The sequence below is a fragment of the Pseudorasbora parva genome, chromosome 25 (genome assembly GCF_024679245.1).
Source record: "Pseudorasbora parva isolate DD20220531a chromosome 25, ASM2467924v1, whole genome shotgun sequence".
NCBI lineage: Eukaryota > Metazoa > Chordata > Actinopteri > Cypriniformes > Gobionidae > Pseudorasbora > Pseudorasbora parva.
In genome coordinates, this window is record NC_090196.1 from 22,771,622 (window position 1) to 22,792,935 (window position 21,314).

Below are 21,314 nucleotides of genomic sequence, written 5' to 3' on the forward strand. Positions count from 1 at the left end.
GTTCATATCAGGAATAAATTGTTCGGATTAAGAAACTTTAATTAATGCTTGACCTACAAATAATATGTATTCTCGGAACAAAAATATAATTTGTGTCAAAGTGAAATAAGATTAATTCATGAATTAATTCGCCTAATCATCTATCTATCTATCTATCTATCTATCTATCTATCTATCTATCTATCTATCTATCTATCTATCTATCTATCTATCTATCTATCTATCTATCTATCTATCTATCTATCTATCTATCTATCTATCTATCTATCTATCTATCTATTTATCTATCTATCTATCTATCTATGTCCGTCCGTCCGTCCGTCCGTCCGTCCGTCCGTCTAAATGATTTATATCGCAAATCAAATGTTTTTATTTAAATGTGTCAGAATAAATAAATTAAATAAATAAATGAACAGCACATAATAATAACAACAACAATAGTAGTAGTAATAATAATAATAATAATAATAATAAAACATATTTGTTTATTTTAAAATCAGCATTAAGAAAGAAGCAAGAAAAATATAATTTTAAATGACTGGTATTATATTATCATACGCCACATGGTGATAGTAACATAATAAGGTCAAGTCCATTTATGCCCTCTTTACACAATATTTCTGAGCACTGTTTTAACAGCAAAGCTTAATACCTTGCCCAGTGGACTTTGGCCTAGATGCAGAATCACATCAATTTCACTTCCGGTCAATAAAACCCAAATCCACTCCCGTTTCACCTCTTGTCCTCTTTTTGATGAAGGGATATATTATTCAGCAGCATGTATAAGAGACAGTTTGTCAGGACTGAGTTTCTCACCTCATCTCAGCTGTCAGCCTAATCCTTTACTTTGTATCACCACAATCCCACATGTTTATAAAACAACATTTTAATTTTTGTTATGAATATGTAGGATGAATTTTTCTAATAAAAGCAGGATTTGCGGGCATGGGGTTCTGAACATTACGTGCCCCCAAATATAGCCTTGCTATATGGTGGTTATGGTTTGAGTACAGCTTTCAAAACTGCAAAAAGGAAGCCTTAATCTGTAAAAACGTATACAGTGTTTCCACATTAGTGTTAACAGTGTATTTATTTGCTCTGTTTTTTTTTCAGTTGTAGGCCTAATCATACAAATAGGCCTAGAAAAAAGCCACAAAAAGGTCAAATATGGCACATATAAATTACTATATCTACAATTCTGGTTTACCTAAGAAAGTAAATCAAGCATAAGACTATTTCTTGTTTTATTCAGTAATCAAACATTTCCCTGTGATATATTCAGTCATAATAGTAACCGCGGCTCTCCAGTGAGTATAATAATTACGCGCTGCCGCCCCCTATCGACCAACAGCTCAACAGCATCCCCAAATTCCGTAAACATCCCTACGTCACTTCCGCTTACATTGAAAAACATAGCAAGCGCTGTATTTATTTCGTATTAAGCCATATTTTTCCATTTTATATTCTTGTGCGTCTCCATCAATATTGAAGTGCAGAGACGCCCTTTCTAAAACCGTATTAATAGCCTCAGTTATGAAGGTGAGTGGAGGATTTTGGTTGTTTTTGCGTGGCAGTATTAAAGCCAAACCTGTTCTTACCTGATTCTACACGAGCACAAACTGTTGAATTGTTTAAAACAGAAGCATTTGCATGCTGGCCCTTTTGTTACTGTGCCATTAAAGGCGATTTATTCGGATATATGTTGTGTAATCTCGCTCTGATATTAGATAAACGGGACAGTGAGTCGATGGCTAAAGAAGGTATAATATTTCATCAGCATGATAATACAAAAGACATTGTATATGGAGGTTTACAACCATAAAGTTTATGATTTTGGCTGTATATTGAGGTTTACAACCATAAAGTTTATGATTTTGGCTGTATACGATGCTGTAAAAGGGTTGTCAGCGAAGAGATGATGATGATGGTGATGATGATGACGATGGTGATAATGATAATTGTTTTTGTCATTGCGTCATGTTATACAGTGCTGTTTGTACTATAACTTTTCAGATACAAATATGCTTTGTAATTTAAGAAAGTATTTATATAAATGTGTTTAGTAGACTTTCAGAAATATGTCATAATGAAGATCAAACGTATGACAAAAAATATATGCAATAAAATGCAAATAAAAGGATGATGGTAGCAATTGTTTAATGGAAGATTGGCAAATACATTTTTTGTGAGGTGTCACGTTGAAATTAATTTTGTTATACAATCAGATAATCAGATGTTTTGGGTGTGATGTAAACCAGATACTACAAAACATCACTGATATCATCTAACCAACTTACTTAGCCTACTGTATGTTTGTGCTGCTGTTTTTCCACTGAAATGATTTCACTTCCTGCAGTGTGATGTCATTTGTCCTTTTTTTAACAACTTGACTCAATATGTCAAAGTTCTAATGGAATTATGATTGTGTATTTATCTTATATCTTGATTTTTTTGACTTCTAAAATTGTGCATTATGACATATAACATTATGATCACTGACAGGTGAAGTGAATAACATGATTATCTCTTCATCACAGCACCTGTTAGTGGGTGGGATATATTAGGCAGCAAGTAAACATTTTCTCCTCAAAATCGATGTGTTAGAAGCAGGAAAAATGGGCAAGCATAAGGATTTGAGGGAGTTTGACAAGGGCCAATTTGTGATGGCTAGACAGAGCATCTCCAAAACTGCAACTCTTGTGGGGTGTTCCCAGTCTGCAGTGATCAAATGTGGTCCAAGAAAGGAACCGGTCCAGTGTTGAACCGGTGACAGGGTCATGGACAGCCAAGGCTCACTGATGCACGTGAGGAGTGAAGGCTGGCCCGTGTGCTCTGAGTCAATGAAACTCAAATTGCTCCAGAAGTTAATGTGCGGCACTTAGCTTGGGAACACATGGCACCAGGATGCACTATGGGAAGAAGGCAAGCAGGCGGAGGCAATGCGATACACAATATTAGGAGAACATGAAAATGTACTGCATAAGAGGAATGACTGTGTTGTTGTTGTTTGCATTATCGTTTTTGTGTTTATGTATTAACAGCATGAACTGTATAATTGTGTTAATTCAAGGGCCCGAGTGCAGAGACTGAGGTGATCGAGGAAGCACCTGCTGACCCTAATAATGAAGAACTTCCACCTTACCTGCGTGAAGAACCACCTGAGGGTAAGTTCAGCCTGATTATTTCATAATATTTAGTTCTTAAATATGAATCCACATATAATTACATTTATATGTGTGCAACATCTCCATGAACTTTTATTAATCAACAAACAAGGTTTTAGGAAAAATTAAACTTTTTTTGTTTAGCATTTGGTGATGAAATGGCAATGCAAAATAAATATTTATACTCATATTATATATATATATATATATATATATATATTAGAGATGCAACAATACAGTTAGTCCACGGTTCAATACATACCTCGGTTTTTAACCACAGTTTTTCGGTTCTTTTTTTTTTTTTTTTGCTATTCTATTCTTAGGCAACAGGAACAGAAAAAGGTTAAGAGGTTATTTCACTTAAAAGACTTGAAAACCCTTACTTAAACTTAAAACTTTACCTAAAAACCCAGTGTATTCTATAATATAAAATAAATATATATAAAGATTTAGAAATGGCAGCTCATAGATGAATAAATGTAGGCTAAAATTAAAACTACATAGTCTTCAATATGTAACACTTATTAAAAGCTACTGTATTAAAGGTCTTTTTTTATTAATATAATTTTAGAGGTGAACTGTCCCTTTAAGGACAGCGTGTTCAGTAGGCTGCTGCTGTCAATTGATTACCTGCTCACATCTCGTATAGACGCACGCGATTTTACTTTCACTTTAGACATAACAGACTGTGTTTATATGTTAACCTTGTGTGTATTTGACAGTATTAGCACAGTAAGATCTGTCCAGTAATCACGTGTGTTTGACAGACGTTTAGCGTGCGTTCTCAATGCAAAACAGTGCATGCATTGAACAGTCTGTGCCTTGCCGGTTAAACATTTAATTTGCGTGCACGCAAATTAAATGTTTAACCGGCAAGGCTTAAAGCGTGGTTAAACACCCCCTAACTTTAGTGCATATGATTGGATATTTGCTCAAATCAGCGCTTAGACTCACAGGCACACTCAAAAAGAGCCGAAATAAACCCAAATAGGGATTGTGACATCCCTTATATATATATATATATATATATATATATATATATATATATATATATATATATATATATATATATATATATATATATATATATATATATATATATATAGTAAGGAAAATAAGTATTTGAACACTCTGCTATTTTGCAAGTTCTCCCACTTGGAAATCATGGAGGGGTCTAAAATTGTCATCGTAAGGTGCATGTCCACTCTGAGACATAATCTAAAGAAAAAATCCAGAAATCACAATATATGATTTTTTAACTATTTATTTGTATGATACAGCTGCAAATAAGTATTTGAACACCTGTCTATCAGCTAGAATTCTGACCCTCAAAGACCTGTTAGTCTGCCTTTAAAATGTAAAAATGCTCCATGCAAGATCTCACCTCGTAGGGTCTCAATGATCCTAAGAAAGGTGAGAAATCAGCCAAGAACTACACGAGAGGAGCTCGTCAATGACCTGAAAAGAGCTGGGACCACCGTTTCCAAGGTTACTGTTGTTAATACACTAAGACGTCATGGTTTGAAATAATGCATGGCACGGATGGTTCCCCTGCTTAAACCAGCATATGTCCAGGCCCGTCTCAAGTTTGCCAATGACCATTTGGATGATCCAGAGCAGTACACATGGGACAGGACGACTGCAATGTATTAAGGAGAGGATGACCGGGGCCATGTATTGTGAGATTTTGGGGAACAACCTCCTTCCCTCAGTTAGAGCATTGAAGATGGGTGGAGGCTGGGTCTTCCAACATGACAATGACCCGAAGCACACATAACAGCCAGGATAACCAAGGAGTGGCTCTGTAAGAAGCATATCAAGGTTCTGGTGTGGCCTAGCCAGTCTCCAGACCTAAACCCAATAGAGAATCTTTGGAGAGAGCTCAAACTCTGTGTTTCTCAGCAACAGGCCAGAAACCTGACTGATCTAGAGAAGATCTGTGTGGAGGAGAGGGCCAAAATCCCTCCTCCAGTGTGTGCAAAACTGGTGAAAAACTACAGGAAACATTTGACCTCTGTAATTGCAAACAAAGGCTACTGTACCAAATATTAACATTGATTTTCTCAGGTGTACAAATACTTATTTGCAGCTGTATCATACAAATAAATAGTTAAAAAAGGATTTGGGGGTTAACCCAAAAATTGGGATTTCTGGATTTTTTTTTTTTAGATTATGTCTCTCACAGTTGACATACACCTATGATGACAATTTCAGACCCCTCCGTGATTTCATGAAGTTGGAGAACTTGCAAAATAGCAGGGTGTTCAAAATACTTATTTTTCTCACTGTACGTAACATTCATATAGCACTTTTCAAGGCACTCAAAGCGCTTTACATTGAAGGGGGAATTTCAAACCACCACCGATGTGCAGGAGACATATTGTGCCAGAACGCTCACCAGAATACATACATATATTATATATATATATATGTAGGTCACTTCATATGAATGCCTAATGAAACATTTATATTTTAGCTGTTGTTACTGAAGTTTTTGTTTTTAATATATAATTTTAGTCACTTTTGACTTCATTTTGTGGTGTAACAAATTGATTTTTTTAAAGTTAAAATATCTAAACTGCATTTTTTATTTTGCAAAGGGTACCTTTATTCTTGAATATGCAATACCATTCATAAACTTTTAAATAGTGAATTTGAAAGAAGTCTCATTTATTTGATCAAAATACAGTAAATATTATTATAATTTAAAATAAATGTTTTCTATTTTAATGTAGTTGAAAATTATATTTATCCCTGTCATGGCAAAGCTGAATTTTCAGCATCAGTTCTCCAGTCTTCAGTGTCACATGATACATCAGAAATCATCTTAACATGCTAATTTCCAGCTAAAGAAACAATTTGTCATATTGATGTTAAAAGCAGAGTGAAAAAAAGAGTCTTTGGCATGCTAATAGATATGACAATGTTAATATGTTTAGTCTTGGTGGAATAGATCTGCTACTGCTGTAATTGCTTCGGTTTCAGAGCAAACATTGACATTCTGCTACTAATACACAACACGCTGCTGTACAATAGCATATGATTTACCCCATAAAAGATCTATACATGTGGAGCTGGGGAAGGTGGCAGGTTTCTGAAAGCGTGCTGCAACTGTAATGCAAACGCTGACCAAATATTTGAAAGTTGAGCTGCTAACCAATCGGCTGTGGTATAGAGAACAATGCGATTCCTTTCTGTCTGTGCCATCTAGAGTTTCATGACAGAACTTTGTATTTGTGCTACTTAAAAGGTTAGTTCACCCAAAAATGAAAATTCTGTCATTAATTACTCACCTTATTTCGTTCCAAACCCATAAGACCTTTCTGAGACCAACCCCTACATCAACGCTAAGACCACTTTCAAGGCCACGAAAGGTAGTAAAGACATTGTAAAAATAGTCCATGTGACTACAGTGGTTCAACCGTAAAGTTATGTAGTGGTGAGTACATTTTGTGTGCAAAAAACAAACTAAAATAATGACTTTATTCAGCAATTTCTCCTCTTCCGTGTGAGTCTTCGACACATGCATGTGATGCTGATGCACAATCTAGCCAATGGTGAGCCAGCGTTCTGCTGTAGAACCCGGAAGCGCTGCACCGTGTTTACAATGTAAAAGTCACGGAAGCGATTGTTGAGTAAAGTCGTTGTTTTAGTTTTTTTGCACCCCGCAAAAAACTTTCATTATGAACTAAAACCCTTTAACATTTTTTTGTCAAAAAAAAAATGCAAATAATTCTGTATATCTGATTAATGTAAAAAAAATAAAAATAAGTAAAAGTCGTATACTGTAATGTTTTATCAATTGAATGCATTCTTGCTTAATAAATGTATTAATTAAAAAAAAAATTGTACTTACCCAAAGTTTTGAATGGTAGTGCATTTTTTTTTTTAAATTTGTCATATAATCACTTTTTTTTTAATCAAGTTTAGAATAAAAACACAGAAATCCTCGAAAATCATTTTTGTCAAAGTGTATATACACAGGCCTCTTTTACTGTTGTAGTAAAGTGTAGTGATCTGCAGAGGGCCACACTGATCAACATAACACAAAGGAAGATTTCAGCAGTGAAAAATCGCTCTAATGTTTTTGAGTGTCAAATTGTACAAAGGTTTAAGTAAGTTTAATACCCAAATCCATTAATCTTTCCAAACCGCTTCGCAGAAAGCCCTGCAGGTGCCCTCTGGTACACACGGGGCTGCATCTGTAGTTAATAACTGGCACGTAGGCTATATTAATACCTTTCATTAAGAGCTAAAGATCTTTCAGTGGCTGAACATGTTTAAGTTAAAGTGGGCTTTTGTGCCCACACCGTGATCAATGTCCTCCCTTTGTTCTCTGTGCTATTTGATCTTTACGTCCAGAGACGGCACAAAGAAACAAAGCTCTCTTGTCTTGTCTCTTCATAAAAAGTCTATTCGAGGTGAAGGCTCTGATGCGGCTGCTTTGCCAGGAACAATCTCTTTAGTTTAAATGGCAGCATTATGTTGCTATAAATTGCTTTGGGATCCGCGGAGCCTGCTGCCCACCAGTGCAGCGCAGGTGATTGCGTAACAGCAAATGCCTGCCCTCTGGCTTTTTTGGCTGCTGCCTCTGTGCGGATCCTGAAATAGTTTATTATATCGCTGAGTTCTCTTTCCGTCTTTGTTTCTGGGAACTTGCGTAGATTCAAGAATTCTCTCAGATCTGGGTTGTGCATATTGAACTGTTCGTTCTGATTTAGGGTGTGTGTTGATTTTTGTGTATACACAGAGCTATTTTGGGTGAATCAAACTGTCTATTTTGGGGAAATTGGCCATCATGATAACTGGCGTTTTATAAGAAATGAGTTTTGAGCTTGAGTACACAAGTGCATTGAGCCTGGTCAGAAGGAGGGGAATTGTTTGGACCAGGCTTAATATTACAGAGTAAATAGCAGAAGGGATTGAAGTACAAGCAGAATGATCCCAGCTCAGTATCTCCGCGACCTCACCTACTTCTGCTTAGGTTTTCAAAGCCCAGAGTGTTCTGTTTGGGCTCAGACTTGAATTCGTTTGTCGGCAGAGTTTGGTTGACGTGAAAGCGGACTGCACCCGTGGTCACTTTGCTCATGTGAACTCAATTGTTATGAACATTTTTATTCACTCAATCGAGTCTGTCTAGGACTCCTAAAGTGATCAAACAAAGGCCACATACCTTTTAAATGAGAACATTATAATTCAACAATATACATTGTTTAAAAGCTACTGTATTATTACCTTATTCAAGAGCAGTGATTGATTTTATTAAAGGTCCCATGGCATGAAATTTTTATTTTATGAGGTTTTTTAACATTAATATGAGTTCCCCTAGCCTGAATGTTGTCCCCAAGTCGCTAGAAATTTTGATCAGTATGAAACGAGTTCAAGCTGTCTTTCTCTGCCTTTGAGAAAATGAGAGCCCAGACGAGCTGATCTAGAATTCTCCTGTTATGACGTCATACCAGGAAAGGTTACTGCCCCTTCCTCTGCTTTGCCCGCCCAGAGAATTAGTAGAGAAAGGAGTCAGTTTTATCAGTGGATGTCAGCAGCACAGGCTTTACCATACGGTTTCAACAGCACCGCCACAAACAATGAGTAACAGTGTTCATTAATGCCTGATCTGGGATCAGTGAGTTCTGATGTGTAGCTAATCATTCAAGTTTACACAGACTTTCTTTCTAAATCGTTTAATACTGTCAGTCCTGCAGCTGGCCGTCTTGATGCATCATTGAATCAAGCCAGTGACTAAAACCATCAACTTCATGTAATTTCTGTTAGCAGCATGAAACAAATCTGTTATTTAAATGATTAAACTACAGAGAGCAATCAAGGAATACTCTTTATAATGTTCGGATTGGTCCATCACCTGTTTGAATGACGCTGCTCATTATGCTCAACTGAAGCTCTTACTTTATTCATGTCGAATTCGTGTTTGTTGTTAGCTGTGGTGAAAGCATTTTATGAGAGAAATAACGTTGCAAAGTTCACTCGTGTTTATTCAGAGCTCTCAGATACAAACAAAATAAACTTGCGCTCTCAAAAACTCGGTACAATAACAATTCCTCAGCAATCTTTCCCCAGCTCCGTTTCTCTCTGTCTCTCTCTGGACTGGCAGCGCTGCTCTGCTCGCGAGTGCCGCCTGACTAAACCAGGCCCCCATCTAATTTAAATGCAAAGATGTCAGCCAATCACAACAGTGGGTGTTTTGACTGAAGACTCACAGCAGACACGCCCCTTGAAACAGAGCATTCTAAACTGAGGGCTAATATCAGTAAAGAAAAAATGCCTTTTATTTCTAAATTATGACAACCCATGCCATGGGACCTTTAACATAATTTTAGAGGTGAACTGTCCCTTTAAGGACAAGTGTTCACAATCACTAGGCTGCGCTGCTAAGACCTGCTCGCATCTCATACAGATAGGCGATTTTACTTCCACTTTAGACATAACCGATTGTGTTTATATATGTTAACCTTGTGTGTGTTTGTTTGACAGTATTAGTGCAGTAAGACTACTTAGTCCAGTTATCACGTGTGCTTGACAGGCTTTTAATGTGCGCGCTCAGCGCATTTAAAACGCAATGAAATGTTTAACTGGCAAGGCTTTAAAACGCAGCTAAACACCCCCTAACTTTAGTGCATATCGAATATTTGCTCATATCAGCGCGTAGACTCACAGGTACACTCAAACAGAGCCGAAATAAACGAGATAAATATTTAAAACAGAGAGAATTTTAAATATTTAATTAAATGCAAAACTGAAAAAACGCAATTTACAAGCGCGTATATTGAACCGTACATGCCGTACCGAATGGTTCAATATTATATTGAGAATTGTGGCATCCCTAGTTTTCAGTAACACTTTAGTATGGGGAGCACATATTTACTATTAACTACGACCTTTCCCTAAAAAAACTCCTAATTTACTGCTTATTAATAGTTATTAAGGGGGTTGATAAGTTTAGGTATTGTTTAGGATTAAGGGATGTAGAATATGTTAATTCAGATTAATGCAATAATATGTGCTTTATACTAATAAACAGCCAAGTAATATAGTAGTAATATGTATGCTAATAAGCAACTATTTAATATTGAGAATTGGACCTAAACTAAAGTGTTACCAAATTGTCATATCGGTCCATAAAATATTTTTAATAATAATAAAATAAACACACAGATTATGTACAAAAAACATGTTATATGCAATTAATCGCAATTCATATATTTGACAGATATATATATTATATATATTTAAAATAAGTGCTGTCAAATCTATTAAGTACGATTAATTGCATCTATCATACGTTTTTGTACATAATATTAGTGTATATATTATTATTATTATTATTATTATTATTATTATATATTTTATGCACAATATGAACATTTGGTAACACTTTAGTTTAGGTCCTATGTATAATATATAATATACAAACCCGATTCCGAAAATGTTTGGACACTGTACAAATTGTAAATAAAAAAGGAATGCAATATTTCACAAATATCATAAACTTATATTTTATTCACAATTGAATATGGATAACATATCAAATGTTGAATAATTTTGAAATGTCCTGCCAAATATTGGCTCATTTTGGATTTCATGAAAGCTACACATTCCAAAAAAGTTGGGACAGGTAGCAATAAGAGGCCGGAAATGTGTGTCCATATTTCCATATAAGGAACAGACCAATTTGCAACTTATTAGGTCAAATGGCAACATGATTGGATATAAAAAGAGCCCCTCAGAGTGGCAGTGTCTCTCACAAGTCAAGATGGGCAGAGGATCATCAATTCCCCAAATACTGTAGTGAAAAATAGTGGAGCAATATCAGAAAGGAGTTTCTCAGAGAAAAATTGCAAAGAGTTTGAAGTTATCATCATCTTCAGTGTATAATATCATCCAAAGATTCAGAGAATCTGGAAAAATCTCTGCGCATAAGGGTCAAGGCTGAAAAACCATACTGGATGCCCATGATCTTCGGGCCCTTAGACGGCACTGCCGCACATACAGGAATGATACTGTAATGGAAATCACAACATGGGCTCAGGAATACTTCCAGAAAACGTTGTCAGTGAACACAATCCACTCTGCCATTCACTGTTGCCGGCTAAGACTCTATAGGTCAAAAAAGGAGCCATATCCAAGAATTTTTATTTTTTTTGTGAATGAGACGATACGGCTTCCACTGGATGTTTTTTCATTCAATGAAAAGAACTGGTTATTAGTTTTTGGTAGATTGGAGAATGTGTGTTTTTTTTTTTTTTTTATGTTCTTTGTGTGTTTTTTTATTGTTCAGGTAGCTTATTTTTTGCAAGCTAACTGTCCAGGATATTAGCTTAGCATACTTTTAGCTATCACAAATGTTTACCTGTACATATTATGTGTTTTAAGGCCCCCCCCCCCAAGATCCTAGAAAGACCTAACTCTAAGGCTGATTAAATTGTTGGTATGATCGCAAAAATGAACAGATACTCATGACCTATGACTCCTGTTCACATTTATTATTCATTTTCCATAGCTCTGAATGAATTGTCTTGGGAGAGCTGCTCACATTCTTCACATCTTTGCAGGTACTGTTCTGTCTGTGTGTAAAGTTTTTGGTGGCAAGTCCAGTGTGAATAAAACATGACTAAAACGGTGAAGCTGGAATCTTCTCAACTTGAGGTGTTACAGCCGCTAGTACTTGCAATGCTACTCTTTTTGATAATGCGGTTCAACAGTTGTTCATTATCAAGCATGAGTGTTTACTAGGTGAATATAAAATCCCTTATTGCCTGACGAAAATCTTTTTTGTTCGAAACATTGCATTATATTAATGTTTATTGGGAGCAGATAAAAGTGTGCTGTTTTTTTAACTTCTTTGTTTATATGGTTTGACTTAAAAGTACTTCGTGAAAAGAGTCCGGGGGTGGGGATGCGCCAAAATACATTGCTTGCCCGCTAATCATTATATGATAGCAAAACCTGCCTAAACTAGGTATATGTCGTATCAAGCAAGTAAGTTTTATTTCCTGAAGTGTCCCTGATGTTGTAGACATACAGAATGAATGCCTTTAGGGCGTATGGTCGTCTAAGGTCAGACATAGTCACAGAGGATTTGGAGCGGAACCAGACAGGCTAGCCCACATGCTAATATTCATGTGGAAAAATACAGCCAAAATGGAGCTCTCCTCCCTGAGGCGTCCACGCTGCTGCAGACAGTGTACGGCTTACAGACCGTTTCTTCTGTTGATGCAACATTTGCACCTGATTTTTTCTTCTCAAGCTTCTACTGTTACCTCATCTGTAAATGTCAAATGTGAGGACAGAATGAAAGGCAGGGTAGTAGTTTATAGAAAATTACAAGTGGCGAACGCAGTTGTTTCACAATTATGTCCTTTGTGTGTTTTAGAGCGAGCAAGCAGCGGCGAAATTCAAACAAGGTTAGATTGTCAAACCCTGACGGTGTGATTGCACTTTATTTTCTGAGCGAACAGGCTGGAACTGACGTAAACCTGAGAAAGACCATGCCATAGATTCAGTCAGCTAATTTGAGCTTCTGTTACTACTGTATATCTGAAGCATATACTTGTTGAGGCGTTCATTTAGACATCAATACCCTGTGTTACCCATCAATAAAGTGATTTTTATGTATGTCATTGTTTCTGTCAGTCCAAGTGCGTAAAATATCAGATAATGGCATTTTTGACAGAGTAATTGCAGTACTACCTCGACTTTCATAGCCTGTTTTTTAGCATATGATTGGTTACGTTCACACAGTCAGTGTTGAGGATTGACAACTGTATTTATTAGTAGGTGTGAGTCTGAAATTGTCTTGTAATAACTGTAACCATAGCAACCAGTAACTGTAGTAAATGTCCCCAAACACCTTGAATTGCTTCTTTTAAGGATTTAATTTGTTTTTCATTTTCACATGCATTAGGCCAAAAGCAATTTGGTCCAATTCAGTCTTGTTTTGTTTCAAAATTATAATCATTTCACTGATTCTTGAGATAAGAGGCAAAACATGTTTTAGATGTTAAAAAATAAAAACACTACATTAAAAACTGGTTATTCTGTAGACAAAGGTCTCTGATAATGAACCATGTAAGGGAACAGGCTTATTTCTAAAAAATAATTTAGTCAACTAAAAAGCATGCTAATTTAATTTAAACTATCCAAAAACAATGTGAAGTCTTCAGTTATTTAATATTGGTGTTCAGTAAAGGAGCTTTTCTGTTTATTTTTTGTTTGCTTTCACACTTGAACAACCCAGTTTCTAGATTCCTTAAAGGGGTACTTCAGCGCTGGGAAGATGAATCTGTATTTAAACTGGGTCATCAATGCAGTAGAAATGTGAAATTATTTTTGAATTTGGTGTCTTCTAGACTGAGAAAAGACAGAAAATGTATTTTTGTCCCATGGGGATGAAAGACTACAATTCCCAGAATGCTTCGCTGCCCTGTGAGGCCATTCCTAACACCACCAACTTCATTACTGTGACTGAGTTAGAGAAGACACTACAATTAAAAACTGAACGTGTCTGTTCAATATAATGAGTGAGTCACCGCGCAAGTGTCACAGCCCTGAGCACTAACTGCACGAGTGATGAGAGCTGAGGTAATCACGACTACATTTGCGGCATACATTCACACAGGAGTTCAGTCTGGCACGCGTTTCAGTTCATGCCTTTGCAAGCTTAACTTTCATAGAAATGAATTTGAGATGTTAAAAGACTTACATTGCTCACCATAGCTCCGTTTAAATGATCCTGTCTGCAAGCTGAGCTCTCCCTGCCAGCTGAGTGTAATCTCCATCCCCCATGCGCAGATTCAAAACATGCGGAAATAGCTCCCTCTGCTGGCTGTAGTCTTTAGCCTCTGGGCAAACATTCCTCCTATGATGCAAAAATCGTAATTTTGCATCATAGGAGGAATTTTTCCAGAAATAAAATGCATAAATCTCTTGTCTCAGGGAGATATGAGGGGGGAAAGCACAATAATTTGAATATTCTCCAGGGTTTCTACTGATACAAAGCCATATGCTAATCGCTGAAGTAACCCTTTAATTGGTTCATTGCGATTTGGGATGAGAACCAATCAGATAGGACATGTAATGTTATGGGCCAGGGGGCTTGCAAAGCCCAACATCCCGGGGCTATGTGTTTTCCAGACCAAAACGTAAGCACGTCGGCAGGCCGGTGAATTTTAAATAGTGAAATAACATTTATTTCTTGATCTGAGTTGTTCACTCTCTTGACTTTATATTTTGAAGAGCACACCTGTGTAGTCGATGCTTATCCACTGATCGGGCGGGCCAAGTAATAAAATAAAAAAAAATCCCAGTTGGATGAGAGATAAATCATTGTGTTTGTTTAATCAGAGAATGCTGTCAGAGAATTATTCCCGTTGCCACTTTCAAAACAATCCCTCCCGTGAACTGATAGGGGAGTTGACGCAAATCTTCTCGAATCCTGTGAAATTTACTTCCAAGTCTCCAGTGCGGCATGCCTATCAGAACCGAGCGTTAAGGAGAGAGCCTCAAAACCAGTGTAGAAAATAGCCTATTATTCATTAGGATGGTTTTGAATGTAAAAACCATGCAAACGTCATAAGTTGACCTCAGACAACAGTATAAAAAAATTAAAAAGCCAGTTCATGACACATTTAAAATTACTTAATATGTTGGAGGAAAAAAAAGACATTTCTTTCAAAATTAACAAAAAGCTGACGGTGTAAAATACTGATGGAGTTGACAAATACTGACGGTGTTGACAAAGGTCGAGCTGAGGCCAAATATACAGTATATGTAAATAGAAACATGACATCACATTAGAAGAATTCCCCATGTACAAAAAATTTATTTAATCATATTATACAGCCTTTTTATGAGCACTTGTCAACCATCAGACATAAAACCAGACGGAGTTGACGTCTAAAGAAAGTTGACAAAATTGAAAACATTTTCCCACCCTAACCCAATGTGTTCTACAGTGAAGCAATTTAGTTTTTTACCTCAGTTGTAGCTACATTAATAAACTTATCCAAATGGCAAGATTTATCCCAAAACTATTTAAAGACACTGTTACAATGCGATGATGGAGTTGACATGTTAAGGCTGTGACCACAGGGACTTCAATATTGTTTGTTTAAAATATAAAAAAATATATAACTTCCAGGACTTTGTGTCTTACCGTGAGATCCGCAATGAGCAGGAAATAGTAAGTGCTCTTCTATTTTGAGTTAAAGCTTCCCATGACACTGCCGGATTTATTTAGAATGATAAAAAATCCTGACGGAGTTGACGCAAAGTGAGGACACAGCGTTTATAAAATGCCATAAAAAATGAGCATAAAAGAATAATGTCTGTGCAAAGTCTTCTTATATCTCATAGAAGTAACTGAAAACTAGTTGACTTAAGTTTTATTCATACAGCACAAATCTACTTAGCTTGCTGTCAAAATTTTGGTTTCGATTCCTTTAAATTTAAGGTGGTCACTTTAGATATAAAACACAGTTGTCACCAAACTGTGATGAACAGGCCAGTTTTTAGCAGTCCAAACAGGACCAGCAACCTGTATTTTGCTGCCGTGTGTAGCCACACGTATCCTTGATGCCGAGCTCCAACTCACAACCACACACCGGCAATCTTTCAAATCGTTCTGTGCAATTACAGCTTACGGTGTGTATTTGCCTACGAGAGCTGCCGAAATTAAATCAATCTATGCCTTTATGTCGACAAGAAAGAATCAAGTTAATAATGGCTAAAAATGATGTTTTATTGAGTTTGTGCACTTCTGTCCTGTTTGCTTGGAGCCGTGCTGCTGTTCCATCATCCTGACAGATCCAGTGCGCATGAGGGGCTCAATCTGATGTTGTGTAAAAGGATGATGGATGAACCATCAGCCGCACGAGGCTCCCGGTGCATCGTCCACCTGCGGTTCTGCCTCGGCGTTTTCATTTGGTCCCCATAGCCGAAAACACAGATCAACATATGCGCTGATCAAAGAGCCCTGAACGGGATGATGGATCGGTTCGAGTACGGAAAGAAGCCTGTGGTATCGTGTTCGGTCTTACGAATTGTTTTTCATTTTAAGTAATGTGTTTAATTAAATGTAGTCTGGTGGAGATGGATTACTTCAGAATTATCAGATGGTGTGATACGAAAGAATTACTGCCTCCCTTTGAAGGTAGATTGAATTTTAGGTAATTCGATGTTATAATAGTCTTAATGCTAAAACGGATTCTTTTGAATAATTATATCGCCCATTAATGTTAGTGGGTGGAAATGCAATGTAATGACTTTTCAGTAGTGTCTCCAACTCTCCTACTTGGGTTGGCCAACAGATAGCCCCACCCCCAAACTCAATCCTTTGGTTCAGTCAGTCTTACCATATTGGGCAAAGTTTTGATAGCACCACCACCACTTTTCAGGGAAATAAACCTGTGAAAAGGGTAAATGCGCATTCACACCAAGAGCGATAACTATATTAGCGCTCTGTTTATTATAAGCACACGCTGCAGTTTTGATGTCTGTCACTTTAAATACTTTAGCTCCTTAAAGTCCTCATGAAATCAAAATCGACCCTATTTACTTTGTTAGTATGTTACAGGTCTTAGGGTGAGCAATTACTCCATACAAGTTAATAAATATATATATATATTTTTTTGTGGTAATCTTTAATAAACATCTGAGAAGTAACTTCCGGGCTGGAAAAGGCATTCCCTCTCAGATGGCGGCAGTTTGAAGGCTTAGGTTTAAAAATGCGTAACCACTCCACTCCAGCTGTTAGTCTGCTATGAACAATCGATGGAGAGTAGTGCTGAGGTAAAACCCTGCCCTCTATTCAATATTCTGTTTCATTTGGAAATACGTCACAGCACTGAAGAACACTCACTTGCTACTTCCGGAAAAAAAAACTTTATGAAAGTGATTCCAATGATGTTGTTCCTCTCTGCCGTTATCGTTAAAGTTGTTTGCAATGGTTTTACTTTTAAAATTCTCAAGAAATTTTAATTTGTTAACATTAGTTAATTAGCCTGGATACCAGCCGAACTTAGCCCCGTCCACAACATTTGAGCTCGGGCGGTTCGGTCTGGACTTGATCCATAGAGAAGTGTTTATGCCCGAATAGAAACTGTTCGGACCAATGAAATCATCAGGGTGGGCTTTAGACGATGACGGACAGATGATAAACAGTAACGTAATCATCCACGTCATCAAAGGTGCTTGGTTGAATTAGTTCTAATCCTAAACAGTCTTTGTTAACATTAGTTAAATGATAACGGCAGTTTGATGAATTGGGTTTCAATATCCTTAACCTCTCCCTTTCAACCGATCGTCTGCTTTGAGCACAAGACGGAGAGGAGGAGCACTGAAGTAAAACCCTACCCTCTGTTTATTATTCAGTTTTACTTGGAAATATATCAGAGCAGAACTGAAGAAAACTCAGTTGCTACTTCCGGTTGACTGGGACTTTGTCATGACTGTGGGCAGGACGTGATTACTAATAAGAGACAGATATCCGTCATACACAAGTCTCAGGGAATACTCAATTTGTTCCCAAGTCTGCTTGCCATGGTCTAAAATGTTTGAACGAAACTACAACAGCGTGCTGCTAGACGTTACACAGTTGTCCATGTCTGTTGCTATGGTTTCTATGCCGGTAAAAGCGGAAACCAAAAATACCTCAAAAATCTTACATATTGCACCTTTAATGTATTAGTTAACTAATGTAGGTAACTAATGTTAACAAATTAAACCTTATTTTAAAGTGTCACCAATTTTTTTTTATTTGATTAATGTCCTTGTGTGAACGGGCATTTTTTAATTTAAGTCTTGTTAAATGTAGTTTTTATCTCCATTTTATTCTCAGTTTGTCTCATCAATTTTGTTCTTGTGTTCATTTAGCTTAAAATGTTTAACAATAGTTTCTCAAGTGATTAGTGACCTTAAAAAAAAAAGATGATTTACGTAATTTTAAAATGGTAAAATTCCATCAAAATGAATAATTGAATAACTGGTTAAGGATTGTTCAATTATTCAATTAAAATACATAGGATTATTCAATTAACTTGTGTAAGTCTTAAAAACAAAACAACAATGGTGTACAGGTGGTTTGTAAAATTTTAATAATTTATACTTAATCATTTTTAATAATTATACGTTTTATAGTAATAACATGTATCAGAAATTACCATTAATTTGTGGCCATTTTTATTTTAATTTGTTCATCAAAATCTATTTAAGTCCCCATTCCTCCCCCTGTTTTATTTTGATTAATGTTTTATTCATTTAGTTTATGTTTTAGTCTTAACTACAATAATCATAATAACACTGTTAGGGGTTAACCGCTTATGACCCAGGACCAGTAGTGAAGAAATGAAGACAGAGTCAGGATTGCAATTAATTAAAAGAAAAATTTACTTAAAATAGTTTGCAGTTTCAAAAGCAGAAGCCAGCTTCAAGTCTCACAAGGAGTTTGTAGGCCGCGCTCCCTCTCTCACCGTCTTGTTGCCTCGCCCTATCATACATACAATTGTCCCAACAGTTATACCGTTTTCAAGGTCTTATCCACATCATTACTGCAATGTGGATGGTTTTGATTGGCTCAGAGACAATTCACAGTCATGGTAAATGTCCACTCATGTCAGTTAATCTGATGCACTCTTCCATAGACGTGTCACTTCTTGACGCTTTCACCCCAGAATTAAGCCCGCAGTGACCTTTCAGATCTGGAGCAGGCGCCAGCTTGCCCAGAACAACAAGTCCACCCTCTTCTTAGGGTGCCCATTGTACACCATTTGATCTGTAACATGGAATATTGCGCACATACACAGATGCACAGTCTCTCCAAGGTTGGAGCTGATTAAGCTCCAGTTCTAACCAAAACATACTGATAACATGTGCTTTCTTTCAGTGAGAGGGACACACACAATAGTACAGGCAATATTTATCTTGAGTCTTTAGTGTTTCACTAAAAGGAAATAGAAAAGGAATAAAATATAATAAATGAAATGAAAAACAAATCCATATTTCATATCTGGAAGCCGGGCTAAGTGAGCAAACCCTGTTACTGCACTCCTGACATGTTAGGGGTGTGTGATGCCACAAAAATCCAAACACCCGACCTTGTGGCAAGTGTTTAGCGACACATCACACATCTCTAGACCAGACCCTCAGTCACTCCTCAGAGACCAAATATACACTTTAGAAAACAAGAAACTAAAAGCAAAATCATAACTTGATAGAATCATTATAATATAGGATAAATATTGATTTAAGTTTTGACTATGAATTTAATTAGGATATAAATACAGGTATATTGAAGCGGCAGTGGATTTCAGAATCGTCCTTTCAGCACTACCTATGAATGGCTTTCTTAGTTGTTTTGCATATCAAAGGCATAGTTTTCCCAAAAATTTCAAAATATGTGGCCTTATTAGTTGTTGTTTTTTTACTTTCCATTTCTTTTCTTTTCCTGTCATTGCGCTCTAAGCTCCTGCCCCTCAGCCTCTGAGCTTAATGGCCAGATGAATGGAACCTGTCCTGTGTAACAAACCAGAAATGCATACCAACTAGGTACCTAGGTACGCACACAAATAGATATTGTCAATTTACTTTGGACAGTGGCTGTGGGCAGCATCTGTGAATGTTGGCTCTCCCTGCTTGTCTGATCACAGGGAGACATTTGTCACTTGAATGCTTTGTCACAAACCAAAGGAAATGTGAAGCTTTCTGGCCATTATATGCACACTCATGCTGGGCTGTCTGGCACACTCGAGCGAAACTCGGGAGCCATCAGGACTGATGTGCATCAGTTGGCTTTACAGCTCATTTCATTGGCTGCGTCTGAAATCATCCCCCATACCCTTAAATAGGGCATTATTTGAGGGGACAGCCACGGTTCGAAACCATAGTAGACGTTATTGTGTGCACTTGTTCAATCCCACAATGCACTGCAATAACAAGTGTACAACCGGTGTACGCTCAAGAGAGGATACCCATAATGCACTTGCAGTTATGAAACACCCATCTATCCCTTTTACAGTTCAAGATAAATATTTTCATTACTGCTGGAGCTGCCAGTTTGCTACGTTTTTAATTTAATTATAAAACTGCCTGCACAAACTGCACACTCAGTGTCCAAATTCGGCTCACTCGTTTTCATTCATTCACTCCCTGTGTCTGAAATCTCACCCTATACACTCATTCACTGTCATTATCTGTCAGAACACAACCTGGAGCTTTCCTCAGAACCTACTCCATAGCCTTGAAGGATTTATGACCGCTCCAAGCAAAACCTTTTTCTTTCTTTTTTTACATTGCAGTCTGAGAAAACAGGATTTTGTTTCCTTTTTTGAAATAAAAGTTCAGCCTAGTATGTAAAAATTTTTCCAAAGCCCAACCAGCCCTTTTATAGCAACTAGCCTACCTGCAAACGCAAGTCAGTGATTAAGTTGTGGAATCGTCAGTTAGGGAAAAGTAATTATTTTCCGTCAGTATATACACATTACCATTCAAAATTACAACAAGTCAAAAGTGCAAAAGTCTCTTGTGCTTAAAAAAAAAAAAAAAAAAAAAAATATATATATATATATATATATATATATATATATATATATAATACTATTTCCCACTAGTACTGTATTCACGTTTTTTTTGATAAAAAGAATGCAGCGTTGAAAAGCATAAACAACTTCTTTTGGAGGAAAAAAATATATATATTTTATATGTATGTATGTATATGTGTGTATGTGTATAATATATACACACATATACATACATACATATAAAATATAAAATATATAAAATATATATATTTCCCAATTCCCAAATGTCATGTATATCAAAATTTATATATACAAATACAAGGTAATTTTTTGTAAATATATTTAAATATTACATTTCAGATTTTGCTCCTAAATATGTTATAAAACTGATCTTTAAGGCACAATATGTATGATTTTTTTTATTTAAAATATCCAAAAACCACTAGAACAATCTTATATATTTTGTTGACTTGCATTATCCCAAATGTTTCCAAGAATGTTTAAATCCAGAGAAATACGTTTTTATTGTTTTTATCCGGTACATGACAATATCATACAAAACTACATACTACATATAAGGCCAAGTTTTAGACAGTGGTTGTAATTAACAAATATAAAC

The 21,314-nt window shown here is 36.5% G+C and overlaps 1 protein-coding gene across 1 annotated transcript in view; it reads left to right on the top strand.

Annotated features, from left to right (window-relative positions):
- Positions 1 to 1,377: 1,377 nt before the first annotated feature.
- Positions 1,378 to 21,314, top strand: part of zgc:101566 (Transmembrane protein 263-B-like) — a 41,152-nt gene continuing 21,215 nt past the window's right edge. The window contains exons 1-2 of the mRNA XM_067436770.1: positions 1,378 to 1,539; positions 3,071 to 3,164. Of these exons, the coding sequence (XP_067292871.1) occupies positions 1,534 to 1,539; positions 3,071 to 3,164 (100 nt within the window). The 5' untranslated portion in view covers positions 1,378 to 1,533. The remainder of the gene's footprint in view (positions 1,540 to 3,070; positions 3,165 to 21,314) is intronic.